A 26640-nucleotide genomic window follows, 5' to 3' on the forward strand; every position below is an offset into this window, starting at 1 on the left:
AACCCCCCCCTCAGCTCGATTTTCCATTCCAAGCTTTTCTTTGAGTCGGTTGAATATATCTGTTCTCAATGGCTTTGTGAAAATGTCTGCTATTGATCTTCAGTTCTGCAGTAAATTAGCTCCATATTTTTGTTCTTCACTTGCTCGTATAAAGTGATATTTTGTATCAATATGCTTGCTTCGGCTATGAGAGACTGGATTCTTGGCAAGAGAAATTGTAGACTTATTGTCGACATAGATTGTAATTGGTTCTTCTTGTGCCACATTTAGCTCGTTCAAAATTTCTTTAACCACATTGCTTGACAAGTGCATTTGCTGGCTATGTATTCTGCTTCACATGTTGAAAGAGCTACCGTTTGTTGCTTCTTTGATGACCATGAAAACTGCAGAGCCGATATGAAAGAGATATCCAATTGTGCTTTTTGATCTTCTAAGTCTCCCCATAATCACTATCAGAATACCAACCAGCTTCGAATTTTTGAATGCGTGTAGAATAAACCATGACCTGTTGTACCTTTGACATATCTGAAGATTCTTTTTGCTGCAATCCAATGATCTTGTTTCGGATTCTCCATGAATCTGCTTACCAATCCCCAGCGTATGTTATGTCTTGTCGTGTGATAGTCAGATACCTTAGACTTCCAACGATGCTTTTAAACAACGTTGGATTCAATTGCTCTTGTTGAATTCACACTTAATTTGACTCTTGGTTCTGTTGGAGTGGCTACCGGCTTGCAATCTTCCATTCTGAATTTTCTTAAAATTTCTTCTGTATACTTCTTTTGTGATATAAATATTCCTTCTTGCATTTGCTTCACTTCAACTCCAAGAAAGTATGACATTTCTCCAATATTTGTCATTTCAAATTCTTTAGTCATAGCTTTCTTAAAATCATTGAACATACCTGGATTATTTCCTGTGAAAATCATGTCGTCCACATATAAGCACACGATCATGATATCACCGTATTTATTTTCTTGTGTATAAGGCATGCTCGTATGGACTCTTCATGAACCCGTTTCTCTGGAAATATTCATCAATTCTCGTGTTCCATGCTCTCGGGGCTTGCTTCAGACCATATAGTGATTTCTTCAATCGGTAAACTTGTCATGTCCCTTTTTAATGTATCCAGGTGGTTACTCAATATAAACTTCTTCTTCTAGGTAGCCATTTAGAAATGTTGATTTCACATCCATTTGATAAATTTTCCATCCTTTTTGTGCTACGACTGCTGTGAGAAGTCTGATGGTCTCGATCCTTGCTACTGGAGCAAATACTTCATCAAAGTCTATTCCTTGTCTTTGCTTATAGCCTTTGACAACTAGCCTCGCTTTGTGCTTCTCGATCTTTCCTTCTTTATTGGTCTTTGTCTTGTAAACCCATTTTACTCCAATTAGGTTATGGCCTTCTAGTTGTCTTGTTAGCTCCCATGTATCATTTCTTTCTATTGATGCAATTTCTTCATCCATTGCATTCATCCATTTGTCATATTCAATCGCTTCTTCATTTTATTGGATCACTGTTCACAAGTAAGCAGAAAAGTGAAACATTATTTAGTTCATAATCGTTGTACCTTTCTGGCATTCTTCTCTCTCTTGTGGATCTTCGAACTTCTTGGGAGGTACTTCAGGATCTTCTATTATGTTGCTGGCATCGTTGCTGCTGCTTGATGACGATGGTACATTTTGTTGAGGACTTTGATCATCAGCTTGTTCATCTTGATTGATAAGATCATCATCTTTAAAAAACAGTCCTTCAACTTTTTTTCCTCTTTGCTCCATCTCCAATAGTCTGCTTCATCGAACTCGACATCTCTTTAAATTATTATCTTCTTTGTAAGAGGATTATAATCTGTAAGCTTTGCTTCTTTCATCATAGCCAATGAAAATACATTTTTCTCCTCTGTCATCAAGCTTCTTTCTGGTATGTTCAGGAACGTGGGCATCTACGATGCATCCAAAAATCTTGAGGTGTCCAACTCCTGGTTTCTGTCCATTCCATGCTTTGTTTGGGGTCATATACTTCACGTTTTTTGTTGGACATTGTTCAATAGGTAAACTGCACATAAACTGCTTCAGCCCAGAAATTTCTCGGTAGTTGCTTGCCTTTTATCATGCTTCTTGCCATGTCCAGGATTGTATGGTTCTTTCTTTCTGCAACTCCATTTTGTTGTGGCGTGTATATGGCTGTTAGCTGATGGATGATGCCATGCTCTTTGCAGAATTCTTCAAATAACTTTGATGTATATTCGCCTCCTCTATCTGATCTGAGTATCTTCAAATATTGACCGCTTTGTTTTTCTGCCATTGCTTTGAATTCTTTTAATTTTTCCAGCGCTTCTGACTTTTCTTTCAAGATGTAAATCCAACATTTCCTACTAAAATCATCAATAAAAGTTAGGTAGTACCTGTTACCGCCAAGCGATAATATGTCAAAAAGACCGGCTATATATGTGTACTATCTCCAGCGGTCTTCGGGCACGCCAGGATCTACCAACTTCAAAGCTTTGTTTATGTTGCTTTCCTTTGATGCAAGCCTCACATAATTGATTTGGAGGGTTGATCTCTGGTAGTCCTTTCACCATGTTTGTTTTTTATAACAGCTTCAAACCAGAAAATCCAAGATGTCCATATCTTAGATGTCACAGCCATGAATCATCTTTGATTGCGGTCTTCATGCACTTGACTTCTCTCGACTCGATATCAATTGTAAAGAGACGATTTCGAGTCATATCAACTTGGGCTATAAATTCTCTTTCTTTATTTTTGATGACAAGCGAGCGGTTCTTCATCTGCACTTCATATCCTTTTTCCAGGAGTTGACCAAGACTGATGATATTGCTTTTCAAAGCAGGTACATAATAAACATCTGAAATGTATTTCTTTTCTCCATTTCTCTGAGTAATCATGACTTCGCATTTCCTTTTATTTCTGCATGTGAGTCATCTCCGAACGTTACTCGCCCATGAACTATTTCATCTAATTTCACAAACAGTTCCCTTTGACCACATATATTGCTGGCACAATTATCAAGATACCAAATATTTTCTTGAATTCCTCATTTCCTTTATAAGTGAGGAATACATGAGATTTTTCAATTTTTTATTCTTCTACGTTATTTCTTTCTTCTTGTTTAGGAGCAGATCTACACTCATAACTATAATGACCATACTTATTGCAATTATAACATTGTACCTGGGATTTATTTTATTGTTGATATCTTCCCCTACCTTTGCCTCGGAATCCTCGTACACGACCTGATGTTGGATTGTTTCCACTTATTTTATTGGTGCCATATCGACCACCACGTCCACGAGTTCCTCGTCCTCCTCTGTATCTTCCATGATAACCACCACGATTTCCTCGACCTCGTGTGTAGCTGCTGCTAGCTTCTCCTTCGTTGACATTCATCTTGCTTTGTAGAGCTTGCTCCAAATTTTCTGAATATTCATTTTGTTTTATTTTCTGCTCATGGGCTTAAAGTGAACCCACAAGCTCATCAATCGAAACTTGGGATAAATCTTTTGATTTTTCGATTGCCACAACCACGTAATCGAATTTTCTTGTCAATGACCGCAAAATTTTTTCCATCACTCTAACATCATCGAGTGATTAGCCATTTCTTTTCATTTCATTTACGACTGATTTCACACGGCTAATATAATCATCGATGTTTTCTGTATTTTTCATTTTTAACATCTCAAACTCAGCTCGGAGAGTTTGTAAGCGTACCTTTTTTGCTTTTTCGGCACCTTGCAGAGATTTTTGCAAAATCTCCCACGCTTGTTTTGCGGTCTTCGCATCAGAAATTTTTTCAAAGGTAGATTCGTCTACTCCTTGAAAAATAAAGAACAACGCTCTTTTGTCTTTTTTCATGGATTCCTTCAATACCTTCTTTTCTTCATTGGCCAGAGCTGCTTCTACTGCTGCATTTTCAGGCTCGGTGTAACCATCCTCGATGATATCCCAACAATCTTGGGAGCCTAGTAACGCCTTCATTTGAATGCTCCAATTTCCGTAATTTGTCTTTGTTAATCTCAGGATTTGAGGTTGAATCATGTTGGCCATCTTCTCCACAACGTTGAACTCGAACCAAGCTCTGAGGCCACTTGTTGGAAGCGTGGATGGGCTCACGATAATTTATAACTCGAACTTTTTTTTTATACGAAATAAAATATTTTACAATGACACTACCTTAATATTACAATACTGCAATACTACTGCGGTTAGTTTACAAACGCAACCTCACTATTTTAAGCTTTGCTAAGCTCTCTCAATTCTCTCTATTTTTCTCTCATATGTTTTTCTTTTTCTCACTACTCACATGCTTGCTTTGCTCACATATATAGGAGTAATAAACGACTAAGACTTGCTCTGGATGCTTCTCAATTCCTCTTGCCGCCTCATGTCATGATTTGCTTTATGTTTGTCGTGTAATTCAAGCTTGCCAACTACTGCCATGTTTTGTTGTTATCTATTCATATTATAATTTCTAAATAATTCAAGAAGCTTCATTTTTTTATTTGACTTTTCAAACTCTTTTGTTGTTTTGTAATTCTTTTTGCCGACATGCACATATGATCCCCATATTGCCACGTTTGTCTTCTAACAATGGTTGTACCCTCTAACATCGTCAAAGACCGGACTACACACATACCTTCAACATTGTCAAAAGATCAAAGTCTTACACAAACCCATACATGAGCTCAATGGATTATATGACACGTCACATGCATTTGACACTCGACTTAATGTCCAAACAATATATTAACATGATTAAACTTATTTACACTTGTTAATTTGCATAGTAAACATGTTACTAACATAATTTGATAACAAAGACCAAAGTATAACATATTCAAGCCTTAAGCTTCATGTTTATTTCAAATTATATCGAACTCTATTTTAGCATACTTACATATCAGAAGCATTAAACATTTATTTTAGAGTGCCCTAAAGCCTTAACATGCTAATAACCAAGTACATAATATGCATATTTTCACGTATACCACAACAATACACAACCGCATCATTGTAACCTTATAACATAATTAAGCTTACCAAACATTTATTTGCCATCCAATATTGCTCTAATTGAGCCAAAACATGAATTTAATCTTAGGGCAGCATGTAACATTAGAATATGGATCAATTAATATAATTCATAACAGACTTGAGAACGACTACACTCACCGAATATCTAAAAATACGAAATATCTCAAATCATTATAGCACTTTCAAAGGTTAGGAATTGATTCAATTGTATCCCCATCTAGAAATACAATATTATATTATTCATCAATTCATACCATAATTTAACATATCTGTTAGTATGGCTCATAAATATACCGGTAAAGAGAATAGGGGATGGAGCGGAGTGAGCGAAGCGAACATCAACTGTTCTTACAAAGAAAGTCTCGTAGAATGGTTTACGATTATGTGGGTTGGGGGTGCGGGGGCGCAACCCCATGGTAAAGTACAAGGTTAATTATGTAATTATGTACCAGGTTTTTTATTATAAATAGAGATGTAACCTAAACCTCTGAGACATTAAATAAAACTTCTAGCGCCGCCTAAGCACCGAGGACGTAAGCACATTACCGAACCTCGTTAAAAATTCTTGTGTTCTTTCGTTATCTTTGCCCGATTCTTCAACAATATCACAAATAACTTTAAATGACATGTAACCCTAAAATGAAAAGTGTTCAGGGATTAATCTTTTCCTCGACCAAAAATCAAGATAAAACTCTAATAGATTATAAACCCTTTGAACACATATATGAATCTCAATTTAACTTAGAAGATCCTAAATCAGTAAGCTCTCAATTTAGAGTTTGGATCATCAAAATAAACTACACAATTTTGAGCTTGAAATTGAGTTTGGACGAATAAAATTCAAATATCAAAGAATTGCAATAATTTGGGCTGAAGGGATACGGCAACGGTGACGGGTAAGGTTGAAGAAGACCACCCATTGTTTTTCCTCTTTTCTCTTGCCCAAACCGTAAAATTACCCTCTCAAACTCATCAATTACAACAATTTTCTTAATTTAAGAAATTAAGCTAAATTTTATTTATAAGACACGTATGTTATTGACTGGTCATTCGAAAGGAAAATGGTCTAATTGTCATGCAAAAGTTAGAACTTGGTTCCCTTTACCCCAACTTTTAATTTCTCAAGATTCACAATTTAGTATTTCATCAAAATTAAGTTTGATTCCTTTCCACTTTAAAATAATCAAATTTAATCCCCAACCTAATCTAATGATTCCCAAATTCAAATGAACACCAGAAAATATTATTTGATCATCGTAAGTTAAAAATACTAAAACAATTTTAGGGATGTTACATTGCAACATATACTCTAATAGTTACAAAAATACAAAAGGATTATTTCTCTTCAAAATAATCATATCTCACAGTTCTAAAGATTAAGATGACCTCTATATTCAAGAGAAAACAAATTTGGTCAACAAGAATCCTTATTCCATAAGAATTTTAACTGAAATAAGCTTAATCATCAAATAATCTTTAATCACTAGAATTATAAAAATCTAGTTTAATTACTACTTTAAATTTAGGATAAATACACAAATGGTTCACTGACCATATGCTATTGTTTTGTTGAGTCTTTCGACTATGAAAAGTTACAAAATGAACATCCGACTATTCATTATGTTCCAAACTCGTCATTCTCTATTAAAAAATTAATAGCAGCCTAAGTTAGACGTTAACCCGCTAACTGAAATATGATAAAATATAATCCCAGCTCAAATGACTGTTAATTTTTAACGAAAAAGGACGAGTTTGGAGCATAATGAATAGTTAGGTGACCATTTATAACTTTTAATAGTCCATGGACTCAATAAAGTAGTATCTTATAGTTGGGGCCCATTTGTGCAGTTTACCCTAAAATTTAAGTGAATGGGTTACATTTAGCATCTTGAAACTTGCATGAATGTGTATTGAGCACATTAAAATTCTATACCTATCGACCTTCTCTACATGCGTGTTAACACCGCCGAAATTCTCTTCCTCTCAACATTCTTTCAATGCGTCCATCCAAATATCTATACAATAATTACATCAATGTTATGAACAAAACTATTATGGATGCACCGCCACAGAGAACAAAAACACCCATAAATGACCCTGCTATTACATGTTCATCCTCAAATGGGGTCCTTCAACACTCCAAAAAGGCTGATATTTCTTCCTCCATACGCTGCAATTCCCCACTTCTCTCAAAGGGACATACCTGCAACATAAAACATAAAGCAAACGATGAAAAACAAAGGTCTGCAGAGGGGGAAAAGGGAATTGTAGAGAATCGAATTGATTTGATTACAAGGAGAATTTTGGCATAGAGCGTCAAAAGGAAGGCAGCTTTTACAACAGATCTAAAAATATTTTCGAAGATACACACTTGTATATATTAATAATATAAAAATTTATATGGAAGAAACATAAATAAACTTTTGTAAACAATCAGTAAAATATATAATTAATAGGAAAAAAAAATTTATAATGGAAAAGTACATACTCTGAATAAGACGTAGATCCGCCACCGAGCCTTTATACTTCCGCTATGTAGAGCTTCCTCGTAGTCATTAACTGAAGCAATGATCTTAACATTTCATTGGTCGAACCCCAGAACTCTCACCAAATGCGAGATTGTTTGAGATTGTCCATCGCAACCGATGACAGCATTTGTCTGTCTCAATGAATTGGAATCTTATATAGATGGCTCTTGTAGGGAGTTTGTGAGAATTGTTGTATTAGCTTGAATTAAAATTAACACCACAAAAACCCTCACTGTAATCATTCGGGCTAGTCGTCCTACGATTTGAAAGATTTCATAGATTATATGACACACCAGAAAAATCTAACCTTAAAATGCAAGTTAAATCCAAATGCTTTAATTCGCATGGATCAATTCTCTTATTTTATGCTATACTTCCGAATATATAATCTCACTTCCAATAACACAGCTCCTCTTCAACCTATTAAAATCACCTTTGAAAAGATTCACCAAAGGACAAGAGTTACCGAGGGGATAGAGTCCTTGAGAAGATGCTTTCTAAACTCTAGGGATTTGTTCTGATAAAAAATTAAGTATATTCACCCAGTGACCTGACTAATTATTAATAAGTCTATGACTTATTATAAGTAGCACCAATATCACTCAATCATTTTTCTAACACGATTATCTGTCCAAATCAGAAGGAGTGAACCGTTCAAACCGATATAATCTTCTTGTTCCATCAAGACTTTGTAAAAAAGAAGAGGGCTCTAGAAAATTAGGTCCGTCATGGTATTGGCTATCAATATCCTGATAACAATTCCTGTAAGAACGTTTAAAGCTGTAATTATAAAACACGTATGTGGTGTGAAGTGGCTTAGGTTTCCCTGACCATCATCAATACTGTTAGGTATGGCTCATAAATATACCAGTAAAGAGGATAGGAGATGGAGCGGAGTGAGCGAAGCGAACATCAACTGTCCTTACAAAGAAAGTCTCGTTGTGGGGTTACGAATTATGTGGGTTGGGGGTGCGGGGGCGCAGCCCCCGCGGTACGGTACAGGGTTAATTTTGTAATTATGTATCAGGGTTTTCTATTATAAATAGAGATGTAACCTAGACCTAAAATATCATTGAATAAAAACTTCTAGCGCCGCCTAGGCACCGAGGACGTAAGCACATTGCTGAACCTCGTAAAATTCTCGTGTTCTTTTGTTTTCTTTACCCGTTTTCGTCAACAATTGGTATCAGATGTCAGGAGCAAAATTCGAAGTCGCGAAATTCGATGGTCAGGGTAACTTCGGATTATGGCAAACGAGGGTGAAGGATCTATTGGCGCAGCAAGGGATCTTGAAGGCTTTGCGATCTACAAAGCCGGCGTCGATGGATGAGGAAGATTGGGAAGAATTGCAGCAGCGAGCGGTAGGAACCATACGATTATGCTTGGCGGACGAGGTCATGTATCATGTCATGCATCTATCGTCTCCAGACGAAATTTGGAGGAAGTTGGAAAGTCAGTTTATGTCCAAATCCTTAACGACAAAACTGTATCTGAAGCAGCGGCTGTATGGGCTGAAGATGCAGGACGATCACGATTTGGCGCAACACGTGAATGTCTTCAATCAAATCGTTTCTGATCTGGCTCGGCTTGATGTGAAAATTGAGGATGAAGATAGAGCGATGATTCTGTTGTGTTCGTTGCCTCCCTCTTACGAACACATGGTGACTACTCTTACATATGGGAAAGAGACTATCAATGTTGAGGAGATTACTGCAGCCTTGTTGGCTCACAACCAGCGGAAGCAGAATGCAGGGAAAGCTCTCAAGCCGATAGCTTATATGTCAAGGGTAATCGAGATCGTGGACGGAAGCCAGAGAAGGCAGGGTCCGGGAAGCGGAATTCCAGATCCAAATCCAGGGATAAGAAGACGATTCACTGTTACAAGTGCAAGGAGGCGGGACATATGAAGCGAGACTGTCCGAAGTTGAAAAAGCAGACAGATGAGAAGCGTGATGGCTCATCCAAGTCTGTGAACGTGGTCGAGGATGATAATTCTGATTGCAGTGAGGGTGATATGCTTTCTATTTCAACGACACAATTGACGGATGCTTGGATTCTTGATTCTGGATGTTCTTATCACATCACGCCAAATAGGGAATGGTTTTCGACATACAGGCCGGTTAATTCTGGTTCGGTTTATTTGGGTGATGATCGATGTTGCAATATTGTTGGTATTGGTGATGTCAGAATTAAGATGCACGATGGCTCCGTTCGGACGTTGAGTGGTGTTCGACATATCCCAGACTTGAAGAAGAATTTGATTTCCTTGGGCACTTTGCACAAGAATGGTTTTATCCCTAAGGCTGACGAGGATAGGGAAACCATTCGGATTGTTAAAGGAGCATTGACTGTGATGAAAGGCAAGATGACTGCAGGGAATATCTACAGATTGTTAGGGAGTACCGTTGCAGGTGGAGTTCACTCTGTTGAGTCCTATGATGATACGACAAAACTGTGGCATATGCGCCTTGCTCATCTTAGTGAACGTGGTATGGCAGAATTACACAAGAGAAACTTGTTGCATGGTGTCAAAAGTTGTAAGCTCGACTTTTGCAAGTATTGTGTTCTTGGTAAACAGACTAAAGTCCGTTTCAAGACTGCGAAGCACACAACTCAAGGGATTCTTGATTATGTGCATTCTGATGTATGGGGGCCTTCCACGACATCGTCTTTGGGTGGATCTAGGTACTATGTTACTTTTATTGATGATTTTTCACGGAAAGTTTGGGTGTATTTTTTGAAACAGAAATCTGAAGTTTTTGAGAAGTTCAAGCTGTGGAAAGCTGAGGTAGAAAACCAAACAGGACAAAAATCAAGTGTTTGCGGTCTGACAATGGTACGGAGTACACAGATTCACAGTTCCTACAATTCTGTAAGGAGCATGGGATTCAGAGGCATTTTACAGTGCGCAAGACACCACAACAGAATGGTGTTGCGGAACGAATGAACAGGTCGTTGAATGAAAGAGCCAGATGTTTGCGGTTGAATGCGGGGCTTCCCAAACACTTCTGGGCTGAGGCTGTTAACATGGCGTGTTACCTTATCAACAGATCGCCAAGGGCATCGCTGGCTGGGAAAGTTGCAGAAGAGGTATGGATTGGTCATGATGTTAGTTTTGATAACTTACGGATTTTTGGTTGTCCTGCTTATGTGCATGTACCTGCTGATGAGAGATCCAAACTTGATGCAAAATCGAAGGAGTGCATTTTTCTGGGTTACAAGAAAGGTGTCAAAGGATTCAAGTTCTGGGATCCAGTTGCGAAGAAAGTTGTGATTAGTAGAGATGTCGTTTTTGATGAACAATCCATGTTGCAGCAGAAGCAAGACACGAAAGTGGTGGATTTCGAGCAGTTTCCAGTTGAGAAACCAGAAACTTCTCAACCGACTTCTGGTGGTTCCACTACGGATGATTTGCAGGATTATAGTCTCGCCAGAGACAGGGTGAGACGGACGAATATAAAGCCTCCGAACAGATTGGGTTTTGAAGACTTGGTATCTTTTGCACTTATTGTTAGCAGTGATGATCCGGTTACTTTTCATGATGTCGTTACTAGTCAGGAAAACGACAAGTGGATGGCAGCCATGGTTGAGGAGATGGAGTCTTTGAATCACAATCGCACATGGGAGTTAGTTCCCCTTCCTGAGGGTAAGAAGCCGATTGGTTGCAAATGGGTGTATAAGAAGAAACCAGTAGTAACAGAAAAAGAGGGGGAGAAGTTCAAGGCTCGTTTGGTAGCGAAGGGTTTTTCACAGCAGAAAGGAGTTGATTATGATGAAATCTTTTCTCCTGTGGTCAGGCACACTTCAATCCGAGCAGTACTTGCATTGGTGGCTAGTTGGGATTTGCATTTAGAGCAGATGGATGTTAAAACTGCTTTTTTGCATGGTGATTTAGAGGAGCAGATCTACATGCGGCAACCTGAAGGTTTCACTCAACCTGGAAACGAGCATTTAGTTTACAGATTGAAGAAATCTTTGTACGGGTTGAAACAGTCTCCGAGACAGTGGTATAAACGGTTTAACTCCTATATGATCAAGATTGGCTACAACCGATGTGAGTATGATTGTTGTGTCTATGTTAAGAGCCTTGATGATGGTTCTTTTATTTTTCTATTACTGTATGTTGATGATATGTTGATTGCTGCGAAGAACATGGATGATGTTATCGGTTTGAAAACTTTATTGAGTCAGGAATTTGATATGAAAGATTTAGGTGCTGCAAAGAAAATTCTTGGAATGGAAATTTGCAGGGACAGAGACTCAAGGAAACTGCGGCTATCTCAACGGGGTTATGTTGAGAAAATGCTATAAAGGTTTGCGATGAGCAGCGCGAAACCAGTTAGCACTCCATTGACGGATCACTTTAAGCTCTCATCAGAACAGTGCCCCAAGACAGATAAGGAAGCTGAAGATATGGCAAAGGTTCCGTATTCTAATGCTGTTGGCTGCTTGATGTATGCGATGGTATGTACTCGTCCTGATTTAGCTCATGCTGTTAGTCAAGTTTGTAAGTACATGTCTAAACCTGGTAAGCAACATTGGGAAGCAGTCAAGTGGATCTTTCGGTACTTAAAGGGTACTGTGGGACATGGAATTATTTTTGGGAGTCAGCGGGATAATCCTTTGGTTGTAGGATATGTGGATTCAGACAATGCAGGTGACTTGGATAATAGAAGATCTACGACAGAGTATGTCTTTACTCTTGGTGGAGGGCCTATTTGTTGGAAGTTTACTGTTCAATCTATTGTGGCTCTATCTACAACTGAAGCTGAGTACATGGCAGCGGCTGAAGCTGCAAAAGAAGCTTTATGGCTTACTGGTTTAGTGAAGGAGTTGGGTGTTCAACAAGGTGGAGTTCAGTTGCTTTGTGATAATCAAAGTGCTATTCACTTGGCTAAGAATCAGGTGTATCGTGCTAGAACTAAACATATTGATGTAAGGTTCCACAAGATCAGAGAGTTGGTTGCATCTGGAGAGGTTTTGTTTCAGAAGGTACATACTGATGAAAATGCCGCTGATATGTTCATTAAGCCAGTTACGACATACAAGTTCAAGCATTGCTTGGACTTGTTGAATGTTTCGAGTTGTTAAAGAATCAAGGTAACCCAACCCATATTGAATTTTCCAAGAGGCAGGATATTCGCCAAGGTGGAGATTTGTTAGGTATGGCTCATAAATATACCAGTAAAGAGGACAGGAGATGGAGCGGAGTGAGCGAAGCGAACATCAACTGTCCTTACAAAGAAAGTCTCGTTGTGGGGTTACGAATTATGTGGGTTGGGGGTGCGGGGGCGCAGCCCCCGCGGTACGGTACAGGGTTAATTTTGTAATTATGTACCAGGGTTTTCTATTATAAATAGAGATGTAACCTAGACCTAAAATATCATTGAATAAAAACTTCTAGCGCCGCCTAGGCACCGAGGACGTAAGCACATTGCCGAACCTCGTAAAATTCTCGTGTTATTTTGTTTTCTTTACCCGTTTTCGTCAACAAATACTTTTCTTCTCCAAATGTATGTTTTTAAGGGGAAAAACAATGTGGGGAGCCGAAATGGGATAAAGGATTGTCATTCAGATTTCTGACCTCACGGGCGACCTCTTTTTGATCCATTCATCAGAAGAGCCAGCAAAAGGAATCAGTTTGTAACAATCCTTCAGATACATTAATATGTTAAAGATAACTTGATAGTTAAATGTTGATTAGTTAACTAAAGCCATTGATTTGTTAAATGTTGATCTAATACAGTCTGACCAAACGTAGGGTTAGTCAAGTGAATTATGCTATATTAGAAAATAATAAAAAGTTGTCTTCGTTGTATATGTCAAGGGCTAGAGTTTCAATTAGCTTATCTGAGTAGCTTTAGACTTCTCGGTTGAATGAGCGCCTAAGTAAGCTTTTATCAGGTCCTTCTAAGAATTAAGCTCACAAGCGACAAACACACCTATTAAGGTTAAGTCCCCTAACATCCAACGGTTTAAATTAAATTACATCGATTGTTGAGATTGAATCTCATTTAACAAATTTCTTATCTTATCTAAGGGATTTAAATTTAAATCAGCTATTATCTTAACATTATCCATTTAATTTAAGCAATTATCTTCTTAAATTAAGGAATCAAATAAAATATAATTTATCCTTCAAGGTTTGGGTCAAGCCTGGTGGTTTGGGTAAGCTAAACACTCCGTACAAAACCTTTTTTTTGTGGATATTTGCACACTCATCTTAGACCCTAACTCATAGGCCATGACATACTCCCTCACCAAATCTAGCGACACCCTTGTCGATCTACTAGAACGTTCTTGGACTTGATCACCGTAGATATTCCTCGGTGTCTCTGCTTGTGGGTGATCCCCATATGAATTGGTTGCCTAAGCTTTAGTCCCCATGTAACATCACAATTTCCATTTCCATTGCGTACATTTCGGTCGTAAGAATCTCGTCTTACTCGTCTTGATTTTCCTAAACCTAGATCCTTTTATCCTTCGACAAAGACCTTATCTTATTTCAACGTTTGGCCACTCCATATTGATAGTTGGGTCTATTTAGACCTACACTCATCAAAGATTGCAAATCAGATTGTAAAACTCTAAGTATATGTTTGAGATGTACTTCCCTCGGTTTCTCATTAGCCACATTTACTTTAAAATGTGTCGACCCTTTTTTGTCCACGAATTTTGATGTTCATCAATTTTCTTTCCTGAAGTTCGATGCTCTCTTCTTGCATCAGCCTTTCTTCCTTGAAATCTAGTGTACCTTTTTACATCAACCCTTCATCCTCGAGGTCTGCTGTGTTTCTCTCACCTTATCATGGGTGGTGTCTATTAGGGGTGTCCAAATCCGAGTACCCGAGACTTTCGGGTGACAAAAGTTTGGTCCCGACCCATAAGAGAGAGTACTTGTAAGTTGGGTACCCGCATTTTCGGATCACGGGTACCTGTTTAATATTCATTACATTTTTTTAATTTATATTAATTTAAAAAAAATCCACGGAAAAAATATAAAATTTAAAACTTAAAAATTTATAATACATAATATAAACATAAAATTTATAAATTCAACTTATATAATCTAAAAATACAAAAAAAAATTATAAAATTATAAAATTACAACTAAATTTGAAATAATTGAGATTAAAAGAAATAATTGAGATTAAAAGAAATAATTTAATAAATAATTAAATGTTAAAGTGAAATAATTTGAAAAAAAAATAGAGATTTAGAATGTTAGGGTGAAATAATTTTGAAACTAAAAATGAAAAATCTAATTTAAAAAAAAAAGAAAGAGAAATTAGGTCGGCGTGTACCCAGTTAAGGATAATTTTGTGACTCGGACCCGACCCAAAAACCTGCCAAAAATAACGAGCCGGATACCCGACCCGAAAAATTAGGTATTTACATCTAAAATACCCGATAATTTTACACCAAGTCAATGAGTCGACATATGAGGTAGTTGAAGCCGGGTACATTTGAACACCCCTAGACCGTCTGTCCTTCAACGGCTTGGGCACGCTCGACTCTTCTCGAATGTATCCAACTTTTTTTACTTTTGGCTTCCACGCTCGTTGGCAAAAATAAACATTATCAAACCAAGTCCATACCCTCGTTACTCTCGATGTCGTCCTTCTCCATGGATTGCTTGCCTCGATCTAAGCATCTTCTTTTCGTTTTTCGTCTTAAAAATGAATAAGAATGGGAATTCATAGGTTTGGTCCTTGAACATATTGGAACTCATGGAAATGGTTCTGAATTTCTGAACTTTACAATTCTTTTACTTATGACCAAAATTATAAAATCCCAATATTTGATTTATTTAAGTCATATTTTCATATCGAATTTCATGGCGTTACAGTTAATCCGAAGGCACCTAAAAACAATGATGGGGCTGACCCACATTAAGATTTGAAACATTGTGTCGGATCCCCTAGTTTTAAAAATCCTTAATTTGCTTTTGGATACAATTAAACTAATTTTAAAATTCTTTAGAGATAATTATGAAATCTTAGCACTTGTCAACTGTCATTTGTTTAAAAAGTTCGGACTTTGAATGCCAACCAAAGTTGGGGCACATACAACTTATTTATATAGCACTTTTCTGTCGCAACAAAGGTCATATCAGACTAAAATTCTAAGCTTTATTATTTATTTATACTTGATTCGAATAATCACAGCTTATTCAAAGAAATCAAGTGAATGAATGTAGCATCTAAGCAACTCTAGTTATATTATTTGAGTTAGTTACATTGACTTGAGTTTGAAATACAATTTTACACGTTTCAACCCATTATTTTATATGCAAATAGTTGGAAAATGTATGTGTTTGTTTACAATTTATCTTCTTAGTTGAAGAGGTACTAAATTTTTCGCACAAGGTTTAAATTCTAATATAGAACAAATTCATTTGACAATATCATTTTTTTTATCTGAATTAATTGATTGGATACTATAGTTAAAAAAAGAGTAAAGCACACAAATGGTCATCGTATTATAGGGTATTGCTTTATTGAGTCATCTTACTATTAAAATTTACAAAATGATTATCGACTATAAGGTGATGTTTTGTTGAGTCTTCCGACTATTAAAAGTTACAAAATGGTCATCTCACTATTTATATGTTCCAAACTCACCATTTTCATTAAAAAATCGACGATCGTTTAAGATGGACGTTAAATTATTGACTCAAATATAATAAAATATGATCCTAAATTCATTTTAGTTGTATTTTATGGATCGAATCTCCGTTTATATTATGCAGTCGAGTTAGTGTTTGAAACATTATACTATCGAGCCAGTGTTTAAAAGCAACAATGATATCAGCAGACATCATTAAAATATAATTTTATCATATCTCGGTCTGCAATTTAACATGCATCTCATACGTGCACAAATTGTTTAACATAAAATGACGATTTTGAAACATATTAATAGTCAAATGATCATTTTATAACTTTTAATAGTCAATGAACTTAACAAAACAATATCTTATGATTGAAGACCAATTTGTAACCTTTAATAATTAATAGACTCAATAAATAGTTTTTTAGTTTGAGGGCTGCATTTGCATGAGCTCAGAGAGCCCGACCCCACTAAAAAGAACCTATATTTCTTTATATATAATATGTTTGACTAAAACTCCACACTTGGTGCATTGCATGCTGCACTTTTACCGTCACTACAATTCGGTCGCATCGTCGTCTTTCAACGACGGTTTGATTTATCTTTCGACTGATGTGGGTTTCTGCCTTATCTAATTACCGATCACCGCTCTTTCATTATCATTTTTCTTCCGTTTCTCTTACGAAAATTGAAGTTCTCACAACGATTCAAAATTCTTGATTTTAGATTATTATTATTATCATAAATAAAAACTCTATTTTTACTAAAATATAATAAGTTGAATGTAGGACAACTCAATCACACAATTTGGCCTTATTCATGATTTGCTTTCATTAAAAAATTCGATTTATGATACGATTAATTTGGCTTTATATCCATTAACAATTCTTTAATTTTTTTATTTTACTAAAAAAACAATTTAGGCTAATTCTTATCTGTTAATGCAACAACGAGGATTTCATGAAACTCGCATGGTAGGGGATTTTAATTTGTTATCATCATGTTAACCTACTTTTATATTTGTTGATTGATAAAGTGATCACAACCATAGAAAATGATGGAATGTGATAGAAGCGTGGTTTCGGTGGTGATTCAAATAGTTTTAAAAATGTTGGTGGTTTGCAGTGGAGAAATCAGAAATGTGCTTGTCCTCCTATTTTTATTGGATGAGTGTTTATAATGCCTTGGATAAATGTTAGTTAGGAATTATCGTGTCATTAGTGTTGATTAGATGTGAAGACTTAAACTAAGTGATTATGTGATCATCGACATGTGATCATCGATGATGTTACAAGGATGTATTCGCAAGGATATTAGGTGATTGATATGTGGTTACTTGTAGGTGCGTTATAAGTGTCTAAGAATTTACATGGATTTTACATTCATGTTCCCAAAGGTTCACACATGTAGTATGTTTACCTAAAGGATCATAAAGATAAAAATTCGTTTACATCGAAAATTGAGACATGTAACAATATTATAATAAATTTTAAGATATATAACATACAAAATTTACGACGTATCACCTTGTAAAAAAAATATTAAGTATACAGAATGTTTTTTTGTCACTACTAATGTAAATGGTGATATTTGTAAATTATTTTTTTTTCTTTTTTATTCTTTTTACATTTATGTTGTATTTTTTTTAGTAATTTGTATATGCTTATATTGTATCACGCATTCTCTAAAATAATTGTTTTCCCTTCAAATAAATTAGATTAATACTTATGCTTCAAATATCGTTTAAATTTAACAAATTATCAAATCCTATTAAAAAAGATAATTAAGAAATTAATTTATACATCCTTCAAATACGTCTAGTAAACACGTCTTTATATGTTAGTAATGATTTTTTTAATAATTAATCAATATCAAATACTGGTTATCAATAAAATATTTAAACAAGTATTGAATATAATCATGTTATTATATGATATTTTGTTTGTTCAAATAAATACACAACCATCAGTTACCAGATAATTGTATAAAAAATTATATATAATCAGTTAAAACAAACAATTAATTAAATCATTTAATGCAATCAGCTATTAACTATTCGTTTAGTTGTCATATAGGATCTTTCTGTGTTTTAGAATTAATGATATTTACCAAGATATTTTTTTCTTTCATTAACAATTAATTCTAAAAAATAAATATTCAATAAGGTATCAAAGTTCAAATTTTAGTACGTTCTACTTGCATATTTATATGTTACTCTTTTTGAATGTGTAACGTGACAGATTTTTTCTGAGTGTGCATGATAGATATTTTTTTGTTAATGTTCCATTTTTAGATTAAAATGCTTAATTAAGTAGATAATTAAAAGAAAATTCATGACAACAACTCATGAAACATCCCAAGTGCAAAGCAGGGGAAGATAAGGAAAAATTTGAAATTTAATGAAATTTAGAATGTAGATATTATTAAAAAAATATGAATATCTAAATCCACGTGGCATCGAGTGAAGATCTTATGGATCGGGCATATGGACCACGTTTCAAAACTGGTAGTCTAAAGCAGTTATATTTTATATCCAAATTTGGAAAAATCAAATAAAAATAAAACATCCTTGCCTATCACGTGCTAATATACGACCTTTCTTAGCGTACACGAGAGTTGAACGTCCACCAAATAAAATCCCACATTTATATATAAGCACTTAGCGCCACCATAGTTCTGTCACCTCTGTTTGCTCTCATTTGCAATTTTCTTTTTCTTTTTCTCAAAGAATCAAATCACTAAAAAGGCTTCTATTTCTTGAGCTGAATCCATGGAGTGGGTTCCAGGAGAAATGATTGGATATGGGAGTTTCGGCACTGTGAATTTGGTGTTACCAAAAACAGGGTTTTCGAAATCCCCATTAACGGTTGTCAAGCGTTGCGAAACTCATAACTCGGCTTCACTCAGGCACGAGAAACAAGTGCTGGATCAACTCGGCTCTTGCCCGCAAATCATCCGTTGTCTCGGCGACGATTATAGCGTCGAGAATTGTGGGAAGTTTTACAATTTGTTCTTGGAGTATGCTGATAAAGGAAGCTTGGCCGATCACGTTAAGCGAAATGGTGGGGGATGGACGGAATCTGATGTTAAAAGATTCGCTAAATCGATACTCAGAGGGCTAAACTTTGTTCATTCCAAAGGACTTGTTCATTGCGATGTTAAGCTTCAAAACGTTCTTCTGTTTGGTAACGGTGATGTCAAGTTGGCTGATTTTGGATTGGCGAAGAGAAACGGTGAGAAACAGGGGAAGTTCGAAATCAGGGGAACGCCTTTGAATATGGCGCCGGAGTCCATCAATGGAAACGTTTATGATTTTCCGGTGGATATTTGGGCACTCGGCTGCGTTGTTGTTGAGATGTTTACCGGAAAAACAGCTTGGAATTTGAAACCAGGCTCAAACATGGCGGATTTGTTTATTAAAATCGGGGTCGGCGATGAATTGCCTGGGATTCCTACGGAATTATCCGAGGAAGGAAAAGATTTTCTGGGAAAGTGTTTTTCCAGGGATCCAAGCAAGAGATGGACGACTGAGATGCTCCTGAACCATCCTTTCATGGTTGCCGACGATGAAACAACTGTTCCATTTCCTTCAACGTCTTCACAATGTTGTTTCGAAGAATTCTCGGTATCTCCGAGATGTCCTTTTGATTTTCCAGATTGGATTTCGACTGATGAATTGATTTCCCGAGAAAATTCAAGCCGTATTTCGTCGGCTTTGAATCGGATTGGAGAATTAGCTTGCCATGAGGCGCCTAACTGGAGTTCTTGCGGCAGCTGGATCAGCTTGAGGTAGAAGAAGATGGGATTTAGCCTCAATCAAAATTTGTAAAATTAATTATAAAACATTTAAGTGGACTGACTTTTCTTTTTGGTGATCAAGAGTTGTGATTGGCTACTTAGGTGGTCACACATTGTACAGCCCATTATTTTATTAATTTATTTTAGCATGCACTATTTTATTTATTCTTGTACAATTCATTTCTCAACAAATATATTGAAGCTTAGTTTTTCTAGAAAATCAAATATGAACTATTCATAATTTCTTGGGCTGCTAAGTTATTGGGATTTAATTTGAATAGAAAATACAAGTTCAAATTATGATATTACTTTCTTACTTTAGTTTTTATATGTTGATTTATTATTTTAAAATTTACAAAATAATATAAATTAAAAATATCAAATTAATGTATATAAATCAAATCTACAATCTAAATAATATATATTAATATTTTTTTGATAAAATACAAATTTATTTAATTATTCTCACGTCGAACTCGTGCTTCTTACTCCTTAATCTCATATGCATTCAGTTACATGTATAGGATGTTTGAGTTCAACTTCAGGTATCAAATCAAATTGATCTAATAATTATTTGTTCTCAATGGCAAACTCAAAAATATTTTTTAGGGTAAGTATATATATATCAACAACATAACCTTTTGTATGGAATGAACGTAACTAAAATTTTGAAATAAACAAATTTAATAAAATAAATAACTAATTATAAAAAATTCAAATTTTAAAGTAGAAACATGTACACTTATATTAAAGTACAGGTGCATCCGCCATTGTTGTTGAGAATGGTGGGTAAATTGTTGGTCAAAATCTAATATTTGAGAGTTGTAATGGTGAAACATCTCAGTTTACCAATCCGTGTGTTATATTCTGAAAAGTTAAAGTTGGATTAAAGTTAGTTTCAGAACCACTTTGACTTTGATTAATATTTCATGGAATGTGAACCCAAGCAATGTCTGAAAACTTATGTTTGTCGTCTACGTTGACTTTAGAACAGGGCAGGCCAACCGATAAGCCATATGCTTTACCTTCACCGTATGAGCTTCGAGAAGAGGCTTTTCTTTTCAACCCAAATATATCTTATTAAAATTTATTTTCTATTCTAAACCTTAAAATCGATTAATTTTAAGAATAGTACTATTTTCTGTCACATAAATAAAAGCATATTTTACATAAAGTGTATTTTATTAATTTGACCATATACGTATTTTACAAGAAGAGTCTTCTGTTGATGTAGCAAATAGTGCGCTTTATAGGAAGCGTCTTCTATTTTCCTCTACAAAAATTACTCTGATTAGGCTGGAATGAAAGAAAATGAAAAATATGGATTAAAAATATGAAAAAGTATACAAATTTTGTTCTAAAAAAAAAGTAAACACGAGCAGTGCGTGTCGATGACACATAATTGTAAGAGCCATGCAATGCCGACGATGCACATGTATTAGTCTTATGATTAATCACTCAATAAATACATGTTTAAAATGTTATATTTAAACCCTTGAATATTTGTATATATCTAAACAAAGTGAAATTCGAAAGCTCTCTCAAATCTCACAATGTAGATATGTAATTTTTTAAGTATTTAAATATAGCTCTTTTAAATATGTATTCATAGAGTAGTTGAACATAATGCTATTACATTTGCGCTGCTACCATCATCCGACTCTGCTAACGCTCTTACATTTATGTGTCTTCAACAAGCATTGTGTGCATTTGTTCTTATTGGATAAAATTCATATTTTTTTTTTCAAATATTTGAACTTTTTTTTCTTTTCTTTCATTTTAACCTAATTCGACTGACTTTTACATAAATCAGCAAATATGTCAAACTAAAAAAATAATAGAATATAAGTGTTAAAATAAGAAATAATTTTAATATATATTATTTTGGATGTAAAATCTTACCTATACTTGAAATTTGAGATAAATTTACTGATCATGGAAACATAAAACGGGAAGGTATACAAATGATCTTCAATTATAGAATATTGTTTTATTGTGTCTCTCGATTATTAAAAATTATAAAATGATCCTCCAACTATAGTAAGTTGTTTTGTTGAGTCCCTCGACTATTGAAAATTATAAAATGGTCGTTGACTATTCATTATGTTCCAAACTCGTCATTTTCGGTTAAAAAATTAATGGTCGCCTAAGTTGGACATTAACATGTTGACTGAGATATGATAGTCGTTTGAGATTATGAGATCAAATTTTATCATACCTCAATCAACATGTTAACGTTCAATTTAGACTATCGTATAATGAATAGTCATGTGGTCATTTTATAACCTTTAATAGTCTAAGAACTCAACAAAGTAACTCCTTATAATTGGGAGTCATTTTGTAGTTTTTATTAGTCGGGATTCAACTAAACATATCCTACAAAATTTTAAGAAAAATGACATTATCACTACAATCTCAATTAAAATAGCATGTAACACAGATATGTATTCACTAATTAGAATCCAAGTGGGACCAACACCAAATAATTTAATTCCCAAAGGTTTAGGTGTTCTAATTCACCAAACCCCTCTTTCTTTGGTTCTGAAAAGCAAATTAATTAGTAATGATTAGGGATTATCATATCAATTATCTAAAACTAAATCTTAATACTAAAAATATATCAAATCACGTGGAAGGATTAAATACTGGAAATCCTCGTCAATATATGGTACTTGGCATAATGCCACACACGTGATTGGCTATATATTATACACACAAGGATGGCTATATGGTAAATTCATTGTTATGAGTCTAGGATGGATTAAAATATGCACGTGATGGTTCAAAATAATAATATCTGATATATTATAATTTATCATAATTTAAAAAACGTGCTAAATTATATCTATATTCTATATAAGTAACGTCTCAACGTCCTGTTAGGTCGAGTTATATACAATTTAACGTCTTTGAATAAAATTTAGAGTTTTAATTTTTATGAATAAAAAATGTTTTGTGAAAATTTTGCACTCTACTCAAAAATATAATTTAATTTGACTCTAAATATAATTAAATTTATGTGGTTATTGAACATAAAAAATATCAGATTACTAATAATAATTATAATAACATCCCAATGTTATTGCTTCTTAAATGCTATATATATTATATATATATAAATTTTCTTTGTCTAAAGGTATAATATTTAAGAAATTGTGAAGATTTTCTTCACCTAATCATGATTGTGATCCTCGTTAGATTATGCCCCCTTATTCATGAAATTCAACCCAAATTTTAATTTCGTAAATCTTTAACATACACTGAAGTTCTTTTAATAAAACAATGATAATAAGGGTAAACTATTTATTTGATCACTCTCCTATTATTTAGTTTATGTTTCGATCATTCAACTATTAATTTTTTTAAATCATACATAATGTTACGTTTTAGTCGCTCGTTGTTTAAAAATTAACAGTGATATTAATATGAATTTTTTTATTATATTTCATTACTGATATGACAATACCTTATGGTGACATGTCAGTATCACCTTTAATTTTTTTAACTACAGATGACCAAAACAAAACTCAAACGTAACATTAGGTGTGATTTTGAAAAAATAATAGTTGGGACTAAAATAGAAACTAAATAAGAGATAAATAGCCAAATAGGTAGTTTGCCTTAATAATAATTAGGGTTAGGTCAAATGGGGTTGAAGATTTTTTTTTATTTTTTGACAAACTCTAAATCTAATCATAATCTTACCTAAAGGAAATGGAAAAAAAACTATATAAGAAGAAAGAAGAATGTTTTTAATGAATACAAAACTCATGATTTAAGAAAATATGAGAGAATGAGATATTTGCTCAAATGAAGTCGAAGAATCTTTGCCTAACACAAATAGTTTTCAAGGCAATATAAAACTCCACGTTTATTCGGTACATTTACTCCACTTCAACATCGCCCTATTCAGCTTTTTTTTTTCTATTTTTAGCGCATTTTTTTAACATTGTTTAAAAAAAATTAAAGTTGTAAAAGGTAATCCTAACTTGCAAATTTATCTTAGGATAGACAAGATGGATAAAAATCCAAGCCTCTACGAAACATTTTTTAGAATTAAAAATTTTCTTATTTGATTAATAATCTAGTCAAATAGTTTAGAATAATGTAGTTGAAATTATAACCCCCTAATGATTAATACAAGCTTATCTTAAGATAGACAAGATGATAATCCTAACTTGCACATAAATATACTCCAAAAAAATCAAGTTGGACTAAAATTATTATCTTGAAAATGATAGAATTTAGTAAAAAAAAATTAATTAAATTAAGTGTTTAGTTGCTAATAATGATTACTTGCCTTTAAAATTATACATCTAGCACGCTAGATTTTTGTTTGGCACAATATGACACATACATATATTTAAATTGAAACTCATTAAACAATTTCAATGGTTAAAAAGAGTGTTATTCATCATAGAGATTTTGAGTTCGGAAAATTATATCTACAAGGTATATGTGTATTGTCAATGATTAATTTTTTTTTGAATAATGCTACCTTTTAATCTGTCTAGAGTATTCAATTTACATTTTAACTGATAATATACTTGATAATAAATATGCATATCGTACATCTTAGTGCCACATGAACCTCTATTCGATTAGTGGATAGTTCCACTGTTTTAGTAATTAAATAACATTAACATCATTGTCTAGTTTGAACATTGTCACTCCCCTTCCCTCCACTTCCCTCCCCAAACATAAAAAAGTGACAACATTCATTCTTCCTATCGTCTATCAATGCCAAATGAGAATGATCTTTCCAAGTTTTACCTCTGAAAGAATGGCAAAAAATTTGAATATAGGATGTAAATAAATAGTAAGGTTAGGCAAGTTTCTTAGCTCGTCCGCTCGACGGAGCGCCATCCTCTTTCTTGGTACCCAGATGCCTCGGCTTTTCTAGCCCATGCAGGATGTCACACCTTAAATTAGGGCCTAAAATTCTCTTAATTTTTTTTAAGATTAAATTGAATTTTAATTATATTCGAGGATCAAAGTGAAATTTTAATTAAATTTAGATCCAAATTCAAAAAAGCAACTAAAGATAGAGTACCTATGACATGATTTTTTTATTTTCTTTTTTAGGATTTATATACCCAAAATAAAGAAAAATTTCAAATTATTTTATTTTCTCTCTCTTCAATATTTTCTTCTTTTAGAAATAAATCTTTGATCGTCATTTCGTCGATGATTGTTGCTCCGTTTTTTACACTTCCCACACCATCGTATTATTTGTGTCGTCCCGAGTCTACCGATGTCTTTGTCTCCATTGTCATCGGCGTGTAAAGGGGTGAGGAAGATAAAGTTTCCGACGTTTCTAAATCAAACTCTCTGTAGTTCACTATTGTGAGTCGAGTTTGGTAAGTGTCTCAAAACCCCTTAAAATGCACTTAGAAAATTTTTTAGAATTTTTTCGACCCTGTAGGCCATGCACGTGCCCCCACGCACCGCCTCTACGCGTGGGGAAAGTTCACATCCTGATGGACTGCTTGGAAATAGGCAGATCCGACTCGACCCGCTAACCCAACACGCCTGCACAACCCGACTCGACCCGATCCAATACGAATCATTGATCTATTAACTGTTGTCTGGTCGTTTGACCGTTGATCATTGACCGTTGACTTTAATCAAAAAAGTCAAAATTTTCGAAAAGTCATATTTTATGTTTTTTGACGTCCTGAGTTCGATTATGAAGCTCGTTTTGCCAAATTCTAACCGGAAAGCTCCGAATGGAGCTCGTTAACTTGAAAATACTTATTATTTTTAACTTTTTTGCTTATTTATTTGAGATTTGGTTATAGAATTGATCCAATAATATATTTTTATGAATGTACACTTGTTTCACCTGACCGAGAGTCAGTTAGATCCGATGTTTTTCGTCCATTAGACCCGCTCAATCCGTGTTTTACGAGAGATACCTGTATGTTTCTGTAAATTATTTAAATAAAGGTTAATATAATTCATATTAGGATTCCGATATTAATTTTCCAATTCGTAGGATCTTGGTATTACATTACTATTTTAAACTATCTTTTTGAACTGTTTGAGATTTATGATAATACTGAATATTTTTACAACACAATACCTGATTTTCTAAATACGGTTTATCTGATATCTGATTTATTGCACATTTCTTATATGATCTCTGGATTACCGTATTTTCGTATCTGATTTCTGAAAATTAAATATTTTCATATTTTAATTGATTAAACTACCGTTTTCATTCGACTACACACATGCTATTTCTGTCATTGGGGTTTTTATTAGAGGAAGTATCTCATATCTAGTCTATTACTTGTAAGACTTTATCACTTTCCGCAGGCTCCTCAGTTTTGTGCTCAAGGTAAATTCTTACTTCAGACTCCTCTACTTTGTGCACAATATAAGACATTACCGCAGACTCCTCTGCTTTGTGCTCAGAATAAACCCTTACTAGATATACAAGTGTATGTATGGTTATGAGGAACCTATTCTGGTGATCTGACAGAGATAGTGTTCATATTTTTAAAACATGTTTGATAAACCGATTTTACTGAAATATTTTATTTGTATGTTTTTATACACAGTAAGGACACACTGAGTTTTTTTAACTCATTCCATAAATTTTAACCTTTTCAAATATTAGCAAACTAGACTAACAGACTTGA

The 26640-nt window shown here is 34.4% G+C and overlaps 1 protein-coding gene and 1 long non-coding RNA gene across 2 annotated transcripts; both read left to right on the top strand.

Moving 5' to 3' along the window:
* Positions 1–1777: 1777 nt before the first annotated feature.
* LOC120132368 lies at positions 1778–24901 on the top strand. The gene is made up of 3 exons (XR_005516994.1): positions 1778–1789; positions 10161–10166; positions 24703–24901. It is a non-coding gene; the product is annotated as an uncharacterized LOC120132368 (long non-coding RNA).
* On the top strand, positions 18857–20058 carry LOC120132366 (mitogen-activated protein kinase kinase kinase 17-like). Its single transcript, XM_039149145.1, has one exon. The coding sequence runs from the start codon at positions 18966–18968 to the stop codon at positions 19986–19988; it is 1023 nt and encodes a 340-aa protein (XP_039005076.1). The 5' UTR covers positions 18857–18965; the 3' UTR covers positions 19989–20058.
* Positions 24902–26640: the final 1739 nt, after the last annotated feature.

This window comes from Hibiscus syriacus, unplaced genomic scaffold, assembly GCF_006381635.1.
Source record: "Hibiscus syriacus cultivar Baekdansim isolate YM2019G1 unplaced genomic scaffold, ASM638163v2 tig00110562_pilon, whole genome shotgun sequence".
NCBI lineage: Eukaryota > Viridiplantae > Streptophyta > Magnoliopsida > Malvales > Malvaceae > Hibiscus > Hibiscus syriacus.